The following is a 19,883-nucleotide window of genomic DNA, read 5'->3' on the forward strand; positions in this document are numbered from 1 at the left end:
TCTGAGTAGGCTCAATAATTCAATCAAACTTGGAAATAAAAATGGATATGATGTATTTACAAAAACAGACACATTTGTTCACTTTCTTCCTAACCATTACACATTTCTCCACCTAAATCACTCACAACAGCAACAAAAAAATAACAAACCTCAGCAAATAAATTACCTCTAATTGTCAGTTTCAATAAACAAATCGATATACCATAGAGACCAAGCAATGCATAAATACACAGTCCTACTCCTTCATTGCTTAGTCTCGTGAAAGAATTAAGGGAATCTAAACGTCTACAAGCTCCTAGTTTGCTTACAGAATCTAACCGTGGTTGTACAACTTCTCCTCATTTGGTCTCATCCCGGACTATAAGCCTTTGATCAGACGCAAGTTATGTCCTGTAACCGCATCCAATAACATTATCCCGTGGCATGTCACATGATGGTTGGTATGTGACTGAACTAATCTCGATTAGGGACAGAAGTCCAATCTCTCTAGATCAGTTGATGCCGCCGTAGATTCTTGCCAAAATGTGGTTGCATTAAACGGACATACAATCCGTTCTTTGCCGCTAAAGTATCATGTGTACCTTCCTCTACTATTTTGCCTCCATTGAGAACCACAATATTATCCACATGTCTCATCATCGCTACTCTATGCGCTATCAGAATGGTTGTTTTGTTCCCCATTATCAGAGTATCAAGAGCTTCCTGCACAACACGGCTCGACTCAGATTCAATAGATGAACTTGCTTCGTCAATCAACAATATAGGAGCATTCTTCAGCACTACCCGAGCTATTGCGATTCTCTGTTTCTGTCCTTGGGTAAGTTCAACACCTCTCATCCCGATATGTGTGTCGTAACCGTGAGGTAAGCTGCTGATAAAATGGTGGGCATTTGCAATTCTTGCTGCTTCCTTCATCTCAGCTTCACTCGCGTTATGCCTCGCATATATAATGTTTTCTCTGATCGTCGTGGAAAAGATTATGGGTTCCTGTTGAATCAGACCCATATGGCTTCTTAACCATCTCAAATTATATGACTTCAAGTCTCGCCCATCTAACATGACCTGACCAGCAACTGGGTCATAGTATCTCTCGATCAATGATATTATTGTGCTCTTTCCAGACCCAGAAACACCAACCACAGCTATAGTTTGTCCCCCATTGACTTTGAGACTGAAGTTGCTTAGTACTAACACTTCTGGGCGGGTTGGGTAGCAGAAGTCGATGTTTTTTAATTCAATGCTTCCATAGACATTAGGCGGACTAAGAGCTGAGGTATCATCAGGTTCGATTGTAGGAACTCGATCTATGATTTCAAAAACTGAAGCGAGAGATCTACGGCGCTTGAGAATGTAAGGTGCTAGCCCGAATGGCTCGACAAGGGCAAATGTAGCAAAAGAGAAGACCATGTACTCGGTTAGAGCTGTAGATAACTTCATATATCTGCGGTCTACTGATAACGCTGTGTACCACAGGAGGAGTGCATTACAGGCGAAGAGAAGAAACTGTGAGAAGCCAAACGCAAAGCCAATAGCCATCCCGTGGAAAAAGCTCTGCCTGAGTATACGCTGGAGTTGCAGTCTGTAGAGTTCCATCACCTTGTTACCGGCACAGAAAGCAACAACAGTATATATGTTTCTGACAGCATCCTCAAGAACTAAAGACGCCTTTCGATGCATCTCCTGGATGCCCTTTGAGAATCCACCAAGCCAAAGTTTCTGAAATTTTTATTTTAAGGGTTATTAGAAACCAGCACTTGCAGAACAGACAAAGACTTCCAAGCTAAGTGCATGACGATGAGACGACCAAATGACGTAAATAGGAAAATTCACATCTTAAATCGCTACTTGAACTGGAAATCTATTGCAAAAATTAGAAACACATTTTCACAGAGGGATGCATGCAACAACTAAACCGGAATTGGGACAAAGAGACATATGAAAACAACTTCAAACGGTCATCTAGACAGTAACATAAGGATTATTGGGGAACACTGAAGAAAAGAAACAAACCTGGGCAATGGCAGAAAGAGTAAGTACTGGCAAAGTCGCCAATGCAACAAGGGCCAGGCGCCAACCGAGCAGCAATCCAATAAGAATGGCAACAATAACAGCAAAACTATCCTGAATAAATATCGAAAGCCTGTTGCTGAATGCGGCTCGGACAAAAGTGGCATCATTTGCTAGGCGCATGGATAATGTATCTGGACTGTTGTCTTCTTCGTCATACCATCCAACTTCATTACGCAGCATCGCTGTCACATAAGAGAAAATTAATGAACCAAGCAACTCAAAGTAGCAATGCGTAGTGAAGTGAGTTAAACACTGGAGAAAAGTATTGTAGTACCTGAGAACATCATCCGCCGCACTCTCTCAGTCATTTTCTCCCCCATAATACCGAAGTAGAAATGCTGCAAGAAATTGGCAACAACTGTCACTATTCCCATGCAGGCAATGATCAAGCACCACTTGTTAACCTCCTCACGCAGGTGGCTTCCCGTGCTCTCATAGTATGTCGTCACTACTAATGCAATTACATAAGCTAGAAGAGGATTGAATGAACCAAAGATGGCAGCACCAATACTCCCTAATACAGCATATAGCCACTCTGGAAAACTAAGCTGTGCCAACCTCCAAAATGAAGGTGACTCCTTATGTTGACCATCCTTGGCCACCTTATAATTTGCTGAAGTGTCATCCGAATGACCAAGAGGGCGGCTAAAAGTCTGTGAATGGGAGCGCTCGTTTTGGGGATCTGATATCAAAAGGGGTGATATAGGGGACTCAAGATCTGAACCATTTGATTTCTGACGTTGTGGACCCTGAACATCAATTTTTGGTAGTTCCGGTAACCGCATCTCGAAACTATCTTGCCTTTTGATGGTTGGTTCCTTATCACCAACATCCAACGAAGAGCCATTTTCTCCCATTTTCTCTGGTGTAGGGCTATGATCATTGGGTGATTCTTCACTATTAAAGCACAGTTCCTGGGAACGGAAAACATTATGACCTCTCTGAAGAGATGGAGACTTGGCCATTTTAGGCGATGATGGCTCTTGGGGGCCAAGGCCAGCTGAGGAATCCCTCTCCACCTGGAACGCAGCAGAATCTTTGTAGTTCCTAACTGGCATCCTGCAAGTCAGAAGAGTTCCACAAACAAGTATAATCATCAGAGTTCACCCTTACACAGATCATTACAAATCAAAAGCAGCCTGACAAATATATATACCACATGACTGAACTACACAACAGAATTGACAAGTTGTTAGATATATATATGGTCTTGGCTGGAGAATCCTACCGTCTGGGTAGCTTTGTTGCTTCCTCACACTTCAGAAGCTCAGCATACAAATTACCAAGGTTGATTAATTCATCATGTGTACCCATTTCAAGTAGCTGACCCTCCTCCATTACAGCAATATAGTCAGCATTTCTTATAAGACTTAGTCGTCGGGCTATTATTATGGTCGACCGTCCTAACATTAGAAGATCAAGAGCTTCTTGGACAACTCTTTCAGCTTCAAAGTCTAGTCCTCCAGTGACCTCGTCAAGCAAGAGAATTGTTGGATCTAAGAGTACAGCTCTAGCAATTGATAGTTTTATTTTTTGCTCCTCCGTCAAGGTTAAACCAGTCTTCCCAACCTAAAAGACAAACAAGTCATTTTCAAATTATAAAATGCTAATAGAAGCACCAAAAATATATACTCATAATTACAAAATTTTCAGTGGATAGTTACCTGAGTTTCATATCCTTTTTCAAGTGAGCTGATAAATGTGTGTGCATGAGCTTTTTTAGCTGCTTCCTCTATCTGATCCAGAGTAGCATCTCGGCCATATGCAATATTCTCTCTTATGCTCAGACTAAGCAAGGCAGGTTCCTGTGTCACCAGGCCTATTTGGCTTCTCAGCCACTCTAATTTTAAATTTTTAATATTTTCCCCATCAAGTAGAACTTCTCCTGTATAAGATAAACCCACAAATCTAATTAGTTAATAATGGTCTCCGTCGCAGGTGAGTATCCAAAGGAATGATTATTACTAAAAAAACTGATACATCTTAAATCACACATCATAGTACCTAGTGTAGGATCATAAAACCGTTCCATGAGAGGAATGATACTGCTTTTTCCAGAACCATTTCTACCAACAAGTGCAACAGCTTTTTTAGCCGGCACAGTCAGGTAAAATCCACTCAAGATTGGAATTTCAGGTCGTGACAAATAGCTGAAATATACATTCCGAAACTCGATATTTCCTTGAACAGCAGACAGAATAGTTCCCTCTTGATTAGTCCCCGAGGATGAACGACTTATCATCTCAAAAAGCCTATACGCCGCAATTCTTCCCTGATCAAATGAATAAAAGTTTGTAGCTGCTTGATTCAAACCCCTGCACAGCACAGTATGAATACAATTAGCAAAAAATTGTGTATCCAGACACTGGTGAAAAGAAAAGAAGATAAAAGCAGTAAAAGTAGAAAATCTGAAGCTTACAGCCCACTTAAAATAACAGCAAAAAGGGCTGTTATGATTTCTCCACCGTTTGCTCTATGATGAATAACAAAGAACCGACCAATCCAAAGTTGCATAGCACATGAACATATAGCAAGCCCATAAGTAAATCCAAGTCCGAGTCCTTGCACAAGACTAATCAATATACCATATCTCAGAGTTGCTTGGAGAGAAGTTGCATAAGAGTATTTTGCAAGAGTTTCATTCGTAAAAGCACACAAAGTCCTAACGTAAGAGACCGCCTGCACATAAAGAATAAACTCTTTTAAGCGTTTAAAAAAAATTCAGATGTGTTCTGACACGGTAAACTAACCAGAAAGAAAAAACTCAGAATATGGACCAGTAGGGGATGTGTTTCAGAAGAACTTGTACTCATAAGACAGACTAGCAGGTGTGTAATTACCATGCATCCAATATGAAAAGTTCAAGTTACGGATGCTAAGAATAATTACACTAAACCAAGATAAGTAACAAAAAAAAAGTCCGACCTGTCTATATACATTCTAACCCGCATATTCTGCCTAATCTGAACTTCACACAAGTTTTGATTACAAATAAGAGAACAGTAAAAGATATCAAACTTTGCACAGCGAAATTCAACTTTGATGCTCACAAGTCACAGAAGTCTCTGTTACAACTCCAATGCTTAAACATCATTGTCATTATCGGAAACATGTCATTTAATGCTTGCAACATAATTCATCAATCAAATTGCAATATTTTGAAAAGATAAACCAAAAATTTGAATACCTGTTCAGCAATGCTGGCTGCTTCAGCATATGCATCTTGAATATTTTCAGCAAGTCTGTGAAGAAATATATTAGATATGCCTCCAGCAGCAACAATGAAAGGACCGGTTGCTAACGTAATGAGCGCAATTTCCCAGCAGTTAACAAAACCAATAATAAGACCACTGATAAATGTTGCCATGTTATGAATGTAATTCCCAACCTGCAATGTCCATGATCAAAAAGATTGAGGAAGTGCCAGAAGATGTATCATTCCTTACAAAAATAAAGATATGCAACTCGCGAATTTGAAAAAACCGGATTTTGAAGGTAAAACATACTTTTTCGCTTAGAGCTGACTGAATGAGTAGGACATCACTCAGCACTTGGCTCACTATATCCCCGTTATTCCCATATGTATCAAAGAAACTCATATCCTGATTTAGTAGTACTTGTACATACTTTGACCTGATCACAGCAGTCTGCCTCTCTCCTGTCAGTATCCAGCAAGAGACCTCTATAAAAAAAAAGGACACTTAATTATGGTGACGAATAGTAGCATCATTGCAGTGGAAGAAAGAAGGAAACAACTATATTATAAAATGTAAGGATTTCAGCAAAGGTGAACTTACCAATCCAACCAGATATGAAAACACCTCCAGCGATGTATACAATAGTCAGCGAAAGCTGCACAAAGGGTATCAGTAACTTAGACGGGCACATTATTTCAGGATTGGTGCCAGTGTTTCATGAATCCAGATAAACTAGCTTGTAAACAGATAAACCTCGAATAAAAAATGGGCATCCAGAAGACCATACATAGAAATCCTTAGAGGTGAGAAAAACGAAAGCATAGACTTGGAAAAAGGGTTGTCTTCTATTGAGCATGAATTTGAGTACAAGAAGAGGTTTTCAAAATAGGCTTCCCAGCTAAGTTAAAAACAGCTGGTTTCCAGGTTGATACACAATTTAGAAGCAGCAAGTACATGAAAACCACTATACTTACTAGTCCTCCAAATAAATCATGCAGTAGAAAACCCACTAACAAGCCGATATGCATATTCACAAAGTTGACACATGTAAGGCAAAATAATCAGAGAATTTCACAACCTCAAAGAGAAGCTAAATCATGAAAGGATAAATCATATCAATGCTAAAGATACTACATGTAAAAGAAGACAAGTCATAGCTCAATTAATTATTCCACTTCTTGACCTAATACATTTATTATGACCACAAACCTTGTGGAGATAACAGCCCCTGTAATGTTAACCTCACTACCAGATGTTCAAGAACCTCCTCGCAAGTAGATAACTTAACCCTAATGTGTCAAACCACTAAAATTACAATCCCGCTCGGAAGGAGAAAGTAAAGTTCCAAAATTTCGTTCGGTTACATATCCCAAAACTAAATACTAAAACTTCATAAGCTTCCAACAAGGCAGGCTAATCATAAAGCACATTAACCAGCTCCAATTCCATATCCCCCAAGCTCACTTAGCTACCAAAATTAGGAATTTTTGTAAAAACCCAACAAAAGGCGTATGGACACGTACCTCGAAAAGGCGATTGAACTGATCATCAGTAATCCGGTGATCGGATTCACTGGGGAGGGCAAGGACGTGAACAATTTTGGCGAAGTAATGCAAGTAGACAATAAGCGCAGTACCATGAGCAGCAGCAGCAAGGGATCCAAAAACCATAAGAACCCAATCAAAACGATCAGCACAAGCAAAGAGCTGAGAGAAAGGAACAGCAGCAGGAGGAGGCTCCATCTCCTCAGGCTCCTCCATATCTTCCTCATCCTCTGCTTGCGTCGCCGTACCCGTACCACCGTTCTCAGCACCAGGATGGAGGTAAGGAGAAGGAGACTCAGGAGGCTCGGAAACCTCAGAGACAGGAGTTAACGGTTGTATATGCGGCGGAGACCAACCAAACAAACCTCTGGAAATCATCATCTTAGCTGTACACGACGGCGACGGGGGGGGGGGAGGAATTAAATATCACCTCCGTCTCCTGGATTAAAGAAAACCCTAAAAAGTTTTAGCTTTGATTTTGAATTTTTTTGGTCACCGGATCTGCTTTAAAGCTTTTACAAGGTTGGAAAAGTCTTGGAATCGCCGATAAAATCGTTTCCGGTGATATATATTTTTTTTATCTTTGTTTTTATTTGTTTTTGAAAAAAAAAAGTTATATTTGTTGTATTTTTTGGGTTTTCGTGAATGAAGAAGAAGAAGAAAAAAAGAAAAGTGAATGACAGACAAGTCTTTTATGCATATGTCACCTGATGTTTACACAAATTTATTTTTTATAAAACACATTCTTAATTTGAACAACTAATTAAAACAAAAAAGTATATAGTAAACACCAGAGAGGATGCTAACGTACGGTCAACTGCGGCGACGAGTAGTTTTGAGTATGGTTTAATTGTTACTAAAATTATTTCTACCTTTGTAATTTAGTATACGAAAAATAATGATTTAGTAAGTAAGGTAGACAGACCTAAAGAAGGAATAGTCACAGATCAAACTGTCAACTCTCTAGTTATGCTCAAATATGAGTGGGACGTTCTTCTTTATATACTGGACCAGATCGCACTGCTGCAATATATCCCCCAACATTTACCAACGTCCTTGTCGTGTCCACTGACGTTACTGAATTGTTGTTTCAATTTTTGATTTGTCTTTAAAAAGTTACATTATTCGTGCTCCAACTAAACCACATACGCATATAAAAAGATCACGAGATCTTCCTTCGATGATACTTACTTCTCTTTCTTGTATACTTCAAAAAGGTTAAAATAATAGCAAGACTAAAACCTCATGTAACAGTTAGGAAATTACAAATGAAATACCCAGAAATAGTAGTAGATTGATTTAAGTAAGTAAATAAAGACTTGAGAAATGTGCATGTTGGTTGGTGTGCCGTGAAGAATGAGACAACAGCTAGCTGTGATCTGTGTTAAGTGTTAACGTTAGAAGAAGAAAGTGCGGGTGATGAAAGAGAAGAGTGCTACTACAAGTGAGGTTAGCATTACCCCAGTGGAGGGGGCAGGTCAGGGTATCATTGAGGCAGCATGGGAGCTTCTTCTTTTTTCTCTGCTGCCAGTTCATTTGATCTGTTCCCTTTTTTCTTGCTAATTTAAACCCACTTTACCAAAACTGCTAATTAACATATCTTTATTAGTAGTATATAGTTTGGTTGGAACTGGACCTTTATAATTGAGATTAGGCCTTTTTTTTAAAAAATGTCTTTTGTTGACAAATTTTAATGAAACAGTCTCTGTTTTTTAAAACACATAATTTCGCTGTTCCTTCTAATTATAGTTGTTACGTTGTAGCTAGCTGGCTAGTCAAGTATAATTGTTTATCTAATAATGGTTAGTCCGTTGATTTTTCTAACTATAGTTTTGTAGTACACGCAATGGGTACTATTTGTGTTGTTATACATCCATTCTTCAGCATGTTTTATAAAAACATTGGACACTTAAATTGAATATCTTTGTTTAGAGTGTCCTTTAAAAGTTTTATACCATAAGGCCTGTCTGAGCCATTTGGGGTTGGTGTGAGCAACTGTCCAAAATATGTTTGTCCACCAGATTGTTTTTTTTGTTAGAGTGATCGTTTTGTCCACGTTAATTACTGTATGTGGCATCACCTCATTCGTTGAAGAATGTTTCTTCTTTTTTTTTTTTTAGCTATTGCGGCAATTATCGTTCTGATCTCAATTACATAAAATAGAAATGGAATGAAACAAGATATTTCATTAAATTTTGTTCGTTTCGTTTCAGCACAGTTGATTCCGTTGCTATATCTCCGTCCAGTGAGACGACTCATCTAATTTTCAACTTTGAATATGAAAAAAAGGTTTTAGAAAGAAGCACATTTTTTAATGTTTCGTAAAGAAAAGGAAGCTCATATTTTTGTGAATCTTTCATCAGAAAAAGGAAGCACTTATTACTTTCGCTGTTAAGTCCAATGTTCAAACTTGATGATGTTATCAAAATGGTTTAGTTGGTTTAGTGTTAATTAATCGATTTAAAATGCCTTGTTATGCACGCTTTTCTTTAGTTGACAAATGAGGTTTCCACTTTCCAAACATGCTTTTGTTGAATAGGTCCAATAAAAAATACATGTACATGGTTTTAAAACGAAATTTCACCTAAACTAAATATTTGGGGATTATAGGTTAAAGTTGCAAGTGTACGAGAATCAACTATCCATTAATCTAATACTACTATTTAAGTATTTATAGATAATAGACTTATAGTCTTATTCTATCATATGCATATACTTGCGAAAAATCATATTAACGTTGTTTTTTAGTAATTAATCATAGTAAATATTAGAATAATACATATTGGTGAAAAAGCTTCAATCGGCTTTATCCTAACGATGCCAAACTTGACTCTGTTTACAAGGTTTCTTGTACAGCAAGATATAGGAACCCACGCGTTAAAATGACAGCAGATTAATTAAAACATGTACGTATGCCGATATGCGTGTATCTTTAGACATAATCTTATGTCTTTTCGATTCGAAAGCAGAGTCAATCTCTGGAAAACGAAGACAGTACAAGCAAAGGCTGATCGATATTGACCATTTGCTGTAGAGCCAATATCAGTTTATCATTACAATCGTCTTCATTCTTTGATCCTTCCAATTTGACCAGCTTTAAGTTCCTTAGTACTCTTGCATACTCGCTCCTATAGTCAGCATCAACATAGACTTCTTTTGAACTATAAGTATTCAAATCGACCTCCGAAATATATAATCAAAGGTATTAGCACGAAGCCTAAACTAACATGTACAAATTAAAGTTACAAATGTTTAGGTGCTTGACACTTACAGTTATAAAGAGGCGTTCAATTGAAGGGCAAAGTTTGAGAAAAGAGATCAGGATTTTAATGTTTTCTTGGTTCATCGAGTTATCAATCCACCGCAGTTCTTGTAATTTGTAGAATTGGAATGATCTCCAAGATGATGATATGGACGGTTTCATCAGTTCCTATAAACAAAAGTAGTAATACATAACTTCTCAAAACATGGTCCAAAATTTAAATAGTCTACGTCGCACACTAGATGATAGAATCATATGAATCGTAAAATAAAATAAAAAGACATATAGACTATCTTTGTTACCTCGAACATCCATCTACAAAGTGTAAGAGATTGAGAGTTCTTGATGATCAGCAATAGAGGACCGGTGTCTAAAGCATTTTGGTTAAGGCTTGGGCCTTGTCTTATGTCGAAAATCGCATTGGTCAAGTTGAAATGTTCATGGATCTTGATCAACGGTAGAAATCCTTCGTAATGAAGGGTTTTGAGCTTAACTGCTCTGATATCGAGATATCTCAGCTTGGGGCAACCCGAGATGGATAAGTGAAGAAGCTTAGTTGGTGAATCAATAGTGAGAGAAGTTAACCCCTTGCAACCACAAATCTTGAGATTCTCAAGTAAAGAAAAATCCAAAACCATGGAGGAAACGACCTCGTGGGTAAGCGAATTCACCGAGTCTAAACAAAGCGTCTTCACCACGAAACCACTTGAGTCGTTGACAGCTCTTGGAATCTGATCGTTGATCTCGAGACGCCAGCAAAAGCTTTCTTCTTTCTTAGAACCATCAGAGAAGAAGAAGCTCATATGCACGACGTTATGAGGTGCGAGAATAGTGGACACGAAGGTTGACTTGTCAACGTGTAACTCCAGCTTCCGTGTGTTTTTAGACGGGTCGTGTTCGTCGAAGTTGTTGATGAAGCTAGAGACGGCGTGAAATATGTCTTTGATGGAGCCGTTATGGCTGTGAGCGACGAGTAAGGCTTGATTCCAAACGGACCTATACCGTGTGGAGACGAAAGGGATAAGTCTTGCGGATTCAAAAGGGACGAAGCCGATGATATAGAGGAGAAGCTCTAGTGGTAAGGTAGAGAGGATGTCTGGTTTGTATTCGTTCATGGTGAGGTGCTCATGAATTTGCGGAGGAGAGGTTTTGAGAAATAAGTACGATTATGGTACGTACGGATGTTGGGTTTTTATAAAACTGTATCCTCGGCGCTGATCATGCTATTTTTGTTGTTAGAAACACTTCTTTATATAAATTTTGTTTATTATATAAAAAGGCTAATACGTAAGTACATCCTATGATGACATTTTGTCTCCATACTGTATTTCAACATATTCAAAGCTGGTTTCAAAATAACTTTGTCATCAGTGTCATGATAGAGAGTCAGACTAGATATTGTGATTTTGTTGTGTCATCATCGCAACAATGGCGATGAAAACAGCAAGGGTAAATATGGCGATTAAACCAGTTCTTGAGTACCAATTTCTTTTCAGAAAATAAGGATTTGGCATGATTAGTGTCTAATTAAACAAGTGAAAGCGACTGCTTTGGCTAATATCATTTAAACTCATATAAACGTCCGTACAATATATTGTAAAACTGTATGAGTAGGATCGGAGGTATGGTTAATGCAAGTTACGTTCCTGCTTAAATGCATTTGTAGAAGATATGACGTATGAAATCAATCAAATTAATAAGTTGACCGTCTAGAATATTGGAGATTTTGTTAGGAAAGCAACACACCACCTACATACATTAAAATCTAAAGCAATTTATTCAGGCAGAGTTGAAATTTCTATAGTTTAAGTCAAAGCAATACCTGTATTAAAAGCGTAAGACATTTTTGATATCCACTTAATAGATCTATTGATTGATTTATACCTTTAACTAGTTAGACATTTTTTGAACCTTCTTTAATTAACTCGGTGCAGAGTTTGAAGTTCTTTGAGAGAACACACAATGGCAAAGAAACAGAACAAAAGCAGAGAGAAACTTCTAGAAGACTAGAAACGCATAAAAGAAAGCAAAAACACAGTGTAAAGTGTTCGACAAGATCAATCAAGGTGTTGAAATCAAGGCATAAAAAACACTAAAAACCTAAACGACATAAAGGAAAGAGACTCTTTTGCAAGACCTAAGACGAACGAAAACGCTGGCTTTATCTACTATTCCTTCTGAGCCTATGGACCCGCTGGTTAAGCTTCTCGATCTTGGAGACCATATTCGAAACGCTGTAAAGAATCCAGTAAAAACCGAGAGCCAAAGCGATGAGGAGGAAGTTACGTTGAGACTTGAAGATAGATTTCTGGTAACGGAGGAGCTCCGAAGCGGTGCAGGAATCTCCATCGCATGATATTCGAGTCTCGTACTTCCAGTAGATATCCATGAGGAGGAATACACAGAATGGGATTATCGCCAACAACGGTTTCAAGAGATAACGAGTGACCACGGCTAATCCCTTGCGGAGAAAGTTTAGCCCTGGCATCGTCAAGAGGATGACCATGATCGCTTCAAGCGCTGTGGCGTAGGCTAAGATTGTCCATTCCAGAGCCATTGTTTTACCCAGTGCTGGTTTCGGAGATTTTTGTGTTTTTTTTCTTTCTGGTGATCAATGTAGGTTTCTAATATTTACGGTTTGAAGCTTTGCTCTCGGCGGTGTTTATATATTAGTAATGTAAAATTTCCTAATCCTATTTTACATATTAAAAGAAATATGGAAAATATTGATTGGTTTGAATTTCCTATTAATTAAACTCTCCTTTTTCTTTTTTTCTCAAACTATGTAACAATTTTTTTTTTGTTTCTCACTAATTGAATCAACCTATCAATGAATTGGGATTCTACAGTTTCTAGTTTTATTTTAGAAGGATATTGGGACCATTATATTAACATATCAAATTCATATACAGTAGAACCTCTGTAAATTAATACTCGGTAAATTAATAACCTCTATAAATTAATAAACTTTTTCGGTCCCAAGTTGGGACTAGTGAAATTTTGGACACTATTCAATAAAATAACAAATTAATATTTTTTTGAAAATCCCATGTAAAAATATGGTCTCATCAATATCATAAATTAATAATCAAATAAACTAGTATATATATATATATATATATATCTAAGAAAATCTAGTGAAATATGAATCTATTGTTGTTTGTTTGTTCTTAAATTTGCATTCTTGCTGGAGAGCATCTCTAATCTTTCTGACTGCATCAAAAACTTATGGTATTGTCTTCTCAAATCGCATCCAAAAATTGTAAAGAGTTCTTGATGCAATAATTGCTTCTTTACGTGTAACTGATTCTAAATGTACCGTCATATCTTCTTCAACTACATCATCACCTTGAAAAATAGTAGTAGCAATTTCTTATAAACTCTGAATTTCTGATAAAAAATTCTTTTCATAAATTAATATTTTATTAATTTATTGATAAATTAAAACCTCTATAAATTAATAAAATTTCATAGTCCCGACCTTATTAATTTATAGAGGTTCTACTGTATATCTCTTTTATTTGCATTTCAGGATTTTTTATTTGCTTATCAATTTATTCAATCAATTAATTTTCGACCAATCAAATTCATAGAAGAAAAGAGGAAAAAATGAAAGAAATAATTAAATGAAAAATAAAATAAAATGGTAATAGTATAAATAAATATGGTGGTTCGACACGTTGTTTTATTCTTTTTCTTTTTCTACTGTTACATTGATTTTAAAGTCGAAAAAAATAGAATATATTGCCTTTTCTTATAAGTTACAATTTCCTATTAGAGTAGGATTAGGGTTTTGGCTCTTAGTTGTGTATTGCATATTGCGTCAGCTATCTAATCTTCTCCTTGTTTGTAATTTTTTTTTTCTCTTTCGTCTCTCTCCTTCACTCGATCTTCTTATTTTCTTCTTCAATCCTTTCTCTCCATCCATCAATGGCCTCGAAACTTGATTCGGCTGCAGTCCTGCAAGAGAAGAATCGAGAGTTGGAATCCCAATTGGTGAAACTCAAGCAAAAAGTCACCAACTTAGAAAATATTGTTGATCAATTGCTCAAAGCTGTTGGCGCAAACGATAAGAAAGGTGTATATATTCGTCGTCTCTCGATCTTCTTCTTCAATTTTTTCTCCGATAGGAGTTTTAGTTTGGTTTATGAATCTATCGAATCTGACCCTTTTTGTTTTTTTTAGGTATTGCGATGGAGGTGGAGAAGAAGGATGAGACAGAGACTGATGAATCGGAGCAAGTGGTGAACCCATGGGAAGTATCTGCTAAAGTCGGAGAGAAGATAGATTACGAAAAGATTATTAAAGAATTTGGCTGCAAAAGGATCGACCAGTCACTGATCGATCGTGTTGAAAGACTGACTTGTCGTCAGCCACACGTTTTCCTCCGCCGTGTGTACTGGTCAACTTTGTGTGTATACAGTACTCTGTATGAAAATGTGGCCAAGATTTCACCATGCGTAACAGATAATAAGGTGAGTATACTCTCTCTATCTCCTTGAATTACACAATGTGGCTCATGAGTAGCTTTGAGTTACTGGTTTTTCATATTTATATGTCTTGCGTTTCTAGGCTAGATCAATATTTGGCTTAACCGGTGAAGATCATATCGGGAAACGTACACTTTTTCCCTGCAGTGCAGGTACGTCTTTTTTTTGTCCTGGTGGTGTGGCTACATGAATTCTAGAATATCATATTTTAAATTGGATCCCATAAATATTTGCAGGCAGCTCCCACATTTGTTCTCGGGAATGGACGAGCTCCGTTGCTTGATTCCTTGTGCAATTGACCAGGATCCTTACTTTAGAATGACTCGTGATGTTGCACCTCGGTTAGGATATAGCAAGCCTGCTCTAATTGAGTCATCATTTTTTCCAGCTCTGCAGGCAAGTGTTTTCTTAAACTACCTTGTCTATAATAAGAATATATATAGATATGTGCTTACACCACACTTTCTTGCTTTCAAACTGTTAAATGCCTTGGTCATTTCTCGCAGGGACTGAGTGGAAAAATGTCTGCTAGTGATCCAAATTCCGCCATCTATGTGACTGATACCGCAGAGGACATTAAAAACAAGGTGAGTTCTGTAATTTAAATTTGTTTTGTTATCCCCAGTAGTTGCTTCCCATGCATCTATAATTAACAAACAAGTCCACATATTGTCTGGTTTGAAGGGCACCTGAATTCTTCCCGCTTATATTGTCGTTTTAAAAATTTAGGCACTCTGTTTGTGTAATGGCATTTAAGTGTCAAACTTCATAGATCAATAGATATAGCAGTACGTCCTAGTAATGAAATCAGATCATTGCTTCCATTATCTAAATTTGATGCGGTTCCATATATGCAGATAAAACAGATATGCATTTAGTGGTGGGAAAGAAGGCAAGGAGGATCAAAAACAACACGGATCAGATCTCGAGGTACCAAATTCCTTGTTTCGCCTTTTCCCCTTACTCTGTATACTTGCAAAACTGTTTTCTTGATATATTACTTCATACCAAGTAAAACTTAGTCTTTAATTTTCTGGTAATAATCTCGTTTCCACTATTTTACTCACAGAAAGACATACCGTTCAAGTATTTGAGTTTCTTCCTCGAAGATGATTCTGAACTTGACCATATTAGAAAGGTACGTACAAGCTCTCAATAAGTTTGTTATGAAGATCACTGCAGAGATGGACGAATTTTGCATATCGTGGTTTTGTGAATATATATTGTATATATATATATATATATTTCAGGAGTATGGAAACGAAGAGATTTTGACCGATGATGACAAAACGAATGGAAAAAAAAAAAAGATGTTGACCGGAGCTGTAAAGAAGCGACTCACCGAAGTCTTGACAGAAATAGTTGAGAGACACCGCAGGGCACGAGCTGCTGTTACCGATGAGGTAAAAAAATGTTATTCTCTAACTATCAAGATTTGATATCTCCCCACTCTACTAGGAATTTTGACTAACGGAAATTTTCAGTTGGTAGATGCATTCATGGCCGTGAGACCTCTCCCAAGCATGTTCGAGTAGGATCCAGAAACCAGAAGAAACCTTTTGGCACCTCCTCCCAACTTCATATGTCAAAGTTAATTCATTTTGTCTTCACTTGGAATTGGGGATGCATCTTTGTGTATAACAAAAAAAAAAAAAAAAAAGGGTGAATTACACCAGCTAAATGAAAAAAATACTTTTTTTTTTGTAAAGAGGAAAAAAAAAGTCTATAATATAAATTAGTAAGTGATTTATTTGATCATTCGCTCTCAATCTCACTCGAGAGATGATTGTTTAAATTGTTTCAAGTAGGTTTCTTATGTGTCTTTATATCTCGTTAAAAAAATTTAAGCCATGTTAACACTAGAAATGAGGGTATTAATAGTAGTACATTATAGTGTTTTTAATTGAGTTTTGAGAAAATTTACATAGAGTTTTCGAAAAGATAAACGCATAAGATTCTTGTTGCAGGAAGTTTTGATAAATGTAAAAAGGAGGTAGACCCATCTTGATCTTGTTGCAGTATTTGATTTGGTACGGTCGTTTACAGATCACAAACTGAGTTAGTTTAGAGTTTTGATCGAACCAACAGATTTAACTAAGTTAGGATTTTATATACCAGTTTAAGTCTGATTGTGAAAGACCTCATTAAGAAGCTTTGTTGCTAATGCTTTTTTTGACACACAGAGGCACGGTAATTAATTACTAGAGAACAATGAGAAAGCTTATGTAGTTGCTAATTGTCGTAGTCCTGAAAGATGCAACAAGTCATTAATTGGAGAACTGTTTCTCTTAACGTTGTTACTTTCATAAGGTTTGTGGCCTCACCTTAAGGTTTGTGGAACTGATAAGGAACTTTCTGCGGTTGCGGGTTGCCAATGTAAGAGTTGGATTCATTGGAGATAACAACCATCGTGTGAGACTTTTTAGGCTATGAACTCCTGTTATAACATTGAATCTTGATTTACATTTTTACTTAACGAGCTTTCTTATATAGTTATGTTATGAACTAGATCTAGGCCTACTGTTCTTTAGAAGATGAGAGAGGATCATGGATCTTCAATTAAAATCTTCTGAGGTTATCTTTAGGAACTATTTTCAGTGCGATCATTTTTAAAGTATATAAGCAAGCTCTTTAAAATATATATATATATATCTTCTTGCTTCTTGGCATATTAGAGGATTTACAGTGGGGAGTACCTCTACAATCTTTCAAATATATTATTCTAATAAGTTTTGTTAATTTTATTTTTTATTTAAAATTTAGTTTCTAAATAAAATCCAGAACCAGTTGTAATGAGACATTTGTCAAGTAAGTTTTCACAAAATTCTCAAAGTTTATCATTTGAAAAACTCACTTAATTCCTTTTCTTACTTTTTCAATATTATATATTTTTCGTGGGTGAAAGACTTATTGAGAGACTCACACTCAGTAGCTGAAATACTCCAAAGCTGATTGTTTATGTTTTTTTTTTCTAGACTTCATTTGAAAAAATATGTATATATATATATATATATATATATACACTCACCACATAAATCCAACAAATTCATAGGCCAGCCAAAAAATACTTTTGAGCTAACAAATGGAAAAGGAAGGAAAAAGAAGAACTAAAAGAATGTTGAACGATATACAACAGAGCAAATCCAATCAAAATTATTCAGACTTTTTTTTTTTTTTTTTTTGTCAAACAACTTCCATTCAAAACTCAAAAGGAAGTAAAGTTCTTACAAACAAAAATCAGAAAACAAGATACAAGGGCAGTCCCCAATGCCACAACAACATATAAATAAAGTAAAGATAACATTAATCGGCAATGGGTTCTTGAGAGCTGTGAGTCAAACTCTTGGAAGAGATTTGGTAAATGTGAGATTAAGATTGTCGATAAACCCTTCCATGAACAGGTCAATGGATGAGAGATAGCCATTGTCATTAGACTCGTTGGCGTTAGTGAAGGGGTCAAGATTGAGCTTCTCACCGGTTTAAGAAGGTTTACACGAAGTAGAATCTTGACAAAATTTCAAGCAAAGTTTGGGATGCTCTGACGATTGAGGGTGTTTGGTAGAGCTGTCATAGGGTATAAAGTGGCCATGGCCACACCAAAATCATATACATAGCTCGGGCCACTTGGAAGTGGGATCCAATAAGCATAGAAACTCAAGCAGAAAGGTTCACAGATCAGGATTATAAGGGTTACTAAAATCAGGGTTCTCAAAGAGAGCAAGTGGCGCCACAACAACAATGATGAATTACTTCTCAGATGGATATCATAGAGTTCGTAATCTTCACACCATTTGCTAAATATTGGCGTCAACACAAGATATAGATAGCCGTACCTGGATTTGAATACCGTTAGAGATAGAACCACCAGAGTATGGACAACTTCCCGGAGATTGATAGGTTGAATATGTTTAGGCTCGGAGAACACAGGATATGGAGGCCTGAGATCGAGGAAGTTTCGGTAACCATCACTCCGTGGAGAAAGGGTCATAATGCCGTCCTTCCTCGATCCAAAGGTGTGGGTTGAAACCAGAAGCAAAGTTCCCATCAGCCTAAAGCTTAGATGAAGAGTGATTATTGAGGAACTGCATTGAACCAGGGATTGGAGATGACCTTCTCGAACCCAACTCAATACTATCGAAATAAGATGTAGAGGGCTTCTGCTCTTACAATCAAACCGAGGAAGTAATGAGGAAGGCCGTAGCTAGGATTCAAAAAAACTTACCCTGGATTTTGTGGGTGTGTGCTTGTTTTGTTGCATCGTTAATGGGCCACCAAAAGCTATAAGGCCCACCAGAAGAAAGCCTCGATCCTTGTTGGTTGCCCTAATTAGAGTGAAAGTGCGGCTATCCGAAGACGGTGGATAGATTTGCAAGAGAAAGAGCATCTCCGGTGAGCAAGGCTTCAACAACATCAAGCCAGAGGTAAGGTCGGAGGTTGGGATGGGAAACCACAAGGACAGTTCGAGAATGGAAGGTTGCAAGCTTCGCCTGAAAAAGGAGTCGTAGTGAGCCATCAACGTCTCCACCGGGTGAGATGTAGCGGATGGTCCATACCGGAGCTCACCTGCTAAACTCGGTGCCTCAAAATAGGCTTTCTCAAGGGTAAGCAGACATCCAGATCTTAAGGTATGCATGTCGCCTGTTTGTGGGTTCTTTATACCGGCTGAAGTGTTCAGGGAGAAGGGGAGGGGTTCACCGGAAACCACCTGCGCTCTTTATCCCTGTCTAGTGATATCTCACCGGGATCTGAAGGGATCGGGGAGGATTGTAACGAAAAGAGCAAAAGAAACGGGGACAAACTTAAGAAAACAATGGAAATGCAAACAGGGGAGAAAGCGGGACGAAAGAAATCCCGACGCCGGCGAGCAAAAACTACACCAGCGTCGGAGAAGGGTTGCGAATTGAAGACCTCGATATTAGTGCCCGAGAGAGTTTTAAGTTTTTTCCTCGTGTCTAAGCTTTTATCCCTTTTCAAAATTATTCAGACTACCAAATCAGAATGCTAAGCAAATCGTGTGAGTGTTCAAAATACTAAACAAAAAACCAATCAATTCTTCCATATGTCAAATCCAATGCTAAAAGAAAGATCAAACCGAGTGAAATGAGTTCACTGGTTCATGTAATGGACAATAAAAATAAAAATAAAATCGTATAAGAAAATAATATAGCTAAATTATGTGAAAAAACTTTAAAATATTATCTAAAATTTTCTCAACCTTAAATAAAATTTTCCTAATCACCTGAACAGAATTAAAAGTAATCTGACCCATTATCCATATACTTATTTAAATGGATGAAAGTCTGATTGTTGATTTAGATAT

At 37.3% G+C, this 19,883-nt stretch overlaps 5 protein-coding genes and 1 long non-coding RNA gene across 6 annotated transcripts; 2 read left to right on the forward strand and 4 right to left on the reverse strand.

The window, feature by feature from the left end:
• Positions 1 to 18: 18 nt before the first annotated feature.
• Positions 19 to 7,564, reverse strand: LOC104792774 (ABC transporter B family member 6). Its single transcript, XM_087454594.1, has 11 exons — positions 6,791 to 7,564; positions 5,868 to 5,922; positions 5,577 to 5,752; positions 5,258 to 5,458; positions 4,490 to 4,749; positions 4,075 to 4,385; positions 3,735 to 3,955; positions 3,299 to 3,639; positions 2,345 to 3,129; positions 2,011 to 2,252; positions 19 to 1,716 (listed from the first exon to the last, which is right to left on the reverse strand). The coding sequence occupies exons 1-11, from the start codon at positions 7,190 to 7,192 to the stop codon at positions 487 to 489; spliced, it is 4,224 nt and encodes a 1,407-aa protein (XP_087310720.1). The 5' UTR covers positions 7,193 to 7,564; the 3' UTR covers positions 19 to 486.
• A 1,976-nt stretch (positions 7,565 to 9,540) lies between these two features.
• Positions 9,541 to 11,298, reverse strand: LOC104792775 (F-box protein At2g39490-like). Its single transcript, XM_010519001.2, has 3 exons — positions 10,376 to 11,298; positions 10,083 to 10,241; positions 9,541 to 9,992 (listed from the first exon to the last, which is right to left on the reverse strand). Exons 1-3 carry the CDS (start codon positions 11,186 to 11,188, stop codon positions 9,783 to 9,785), a joined length of 1,182 nt encoding a protein of 393 aa, XP_010517303.1. The 5' UTR covers positions 11,189 to 11,298; the 3' UTR covers positions 9,541 to 9,782.
• A 936-nt stretch (positions 11,299 to 12,234) lies between these two features.
• On the reverse strand, positions 12,235 to 12,630 carry LOC104699324 (uncharacterized). Its single transcript, XM_010414644.3, has one exon. It carries the CDS (start codon positions 12,628 to 12,630, stop codon positions 12,235 to 12,237), a length of 396 nt encoding a protein of 131 aa, XP_010412946.1.
• A 1,259-nt stretch (positions 12,631 to 13,889) lies between these two features.
• Positions 13,890 to 14,846, forward strand: LOC109125264 (uncharacterized). The gene is made up of 4 exons (XM_019246414.2): positions 13,890 to 14,151; positions 14,259 to 14,548; positions 14,646 to 14,715; positions 14,800 to 14,846. Exons 1-4 carry the CDS (start codon positions 14,004 to 14,006, stop codon positions 14,844 to 14,846), a joined length of 555 nt encoding a protein of 184 aa, XP_019101959.2. The 5' UTR covers positions 13,890 to 14,003.
• A 35-nt stretch (positions 14,847 to 14,881) lies between these two features.
• Positions 14,882 to 16,248, forward strand: LOC104699326 (tryptophan--tRNA ligase, cytoplasmic-like). The gene is made up of 6 exons (XM_087456248.1): positions 14,882 to 14,959; positions 15,070 to 15,150; positions 15,425 to 15,493; positions 15,633 to 15,701; positions 15,814 to 15,966; positions 16,048 to 16,248. The coding sequence occupies exons 1-6, from the start codon at positions 14,882 to 14,884 to the stop codon at positions 16,096 to 16,098; spliced, it is 501 nt and encodes a 166-aa protein (XP_087312374.1). The 3' UTR covers positions 16,099 to 16,248.
• A 1,457-nt stretch (positions 16,249 to 17,705) lies between these two features.
• LOC147942967 (uncharacterized) lies at positions 17,706 to 19,611 on the reverse strand. The gene is made up of 2 exons (XR_015559832.1): positions 18,786 to 19,611; positions 17,706 to 18,645 (listed from the first exon to the last, which is right to left on the reverse strand). It is a non-coding gene; the product is annotated as an uncharacterized LOC147942967 (long non-coding RNA).
• Positions 19,612 to 19,883: the final 272 nt, after the last annotated feature.

Source organism: Camelina sativa, chromosome 6, assembly GCF_030686135.1.
Source record: "Camelina sativa cultivar CO46 ecotype springtype chromosome 6, ASM3068613v1".
In the NCBI taxonomy this organism is placed as follows: domain Eukaryota; kingdom Viridiplantae; phylum Streptophyta; class Magnoliopsida; order Brassicales; family Brassicaceae; genus Camelina; species Camelina sativa.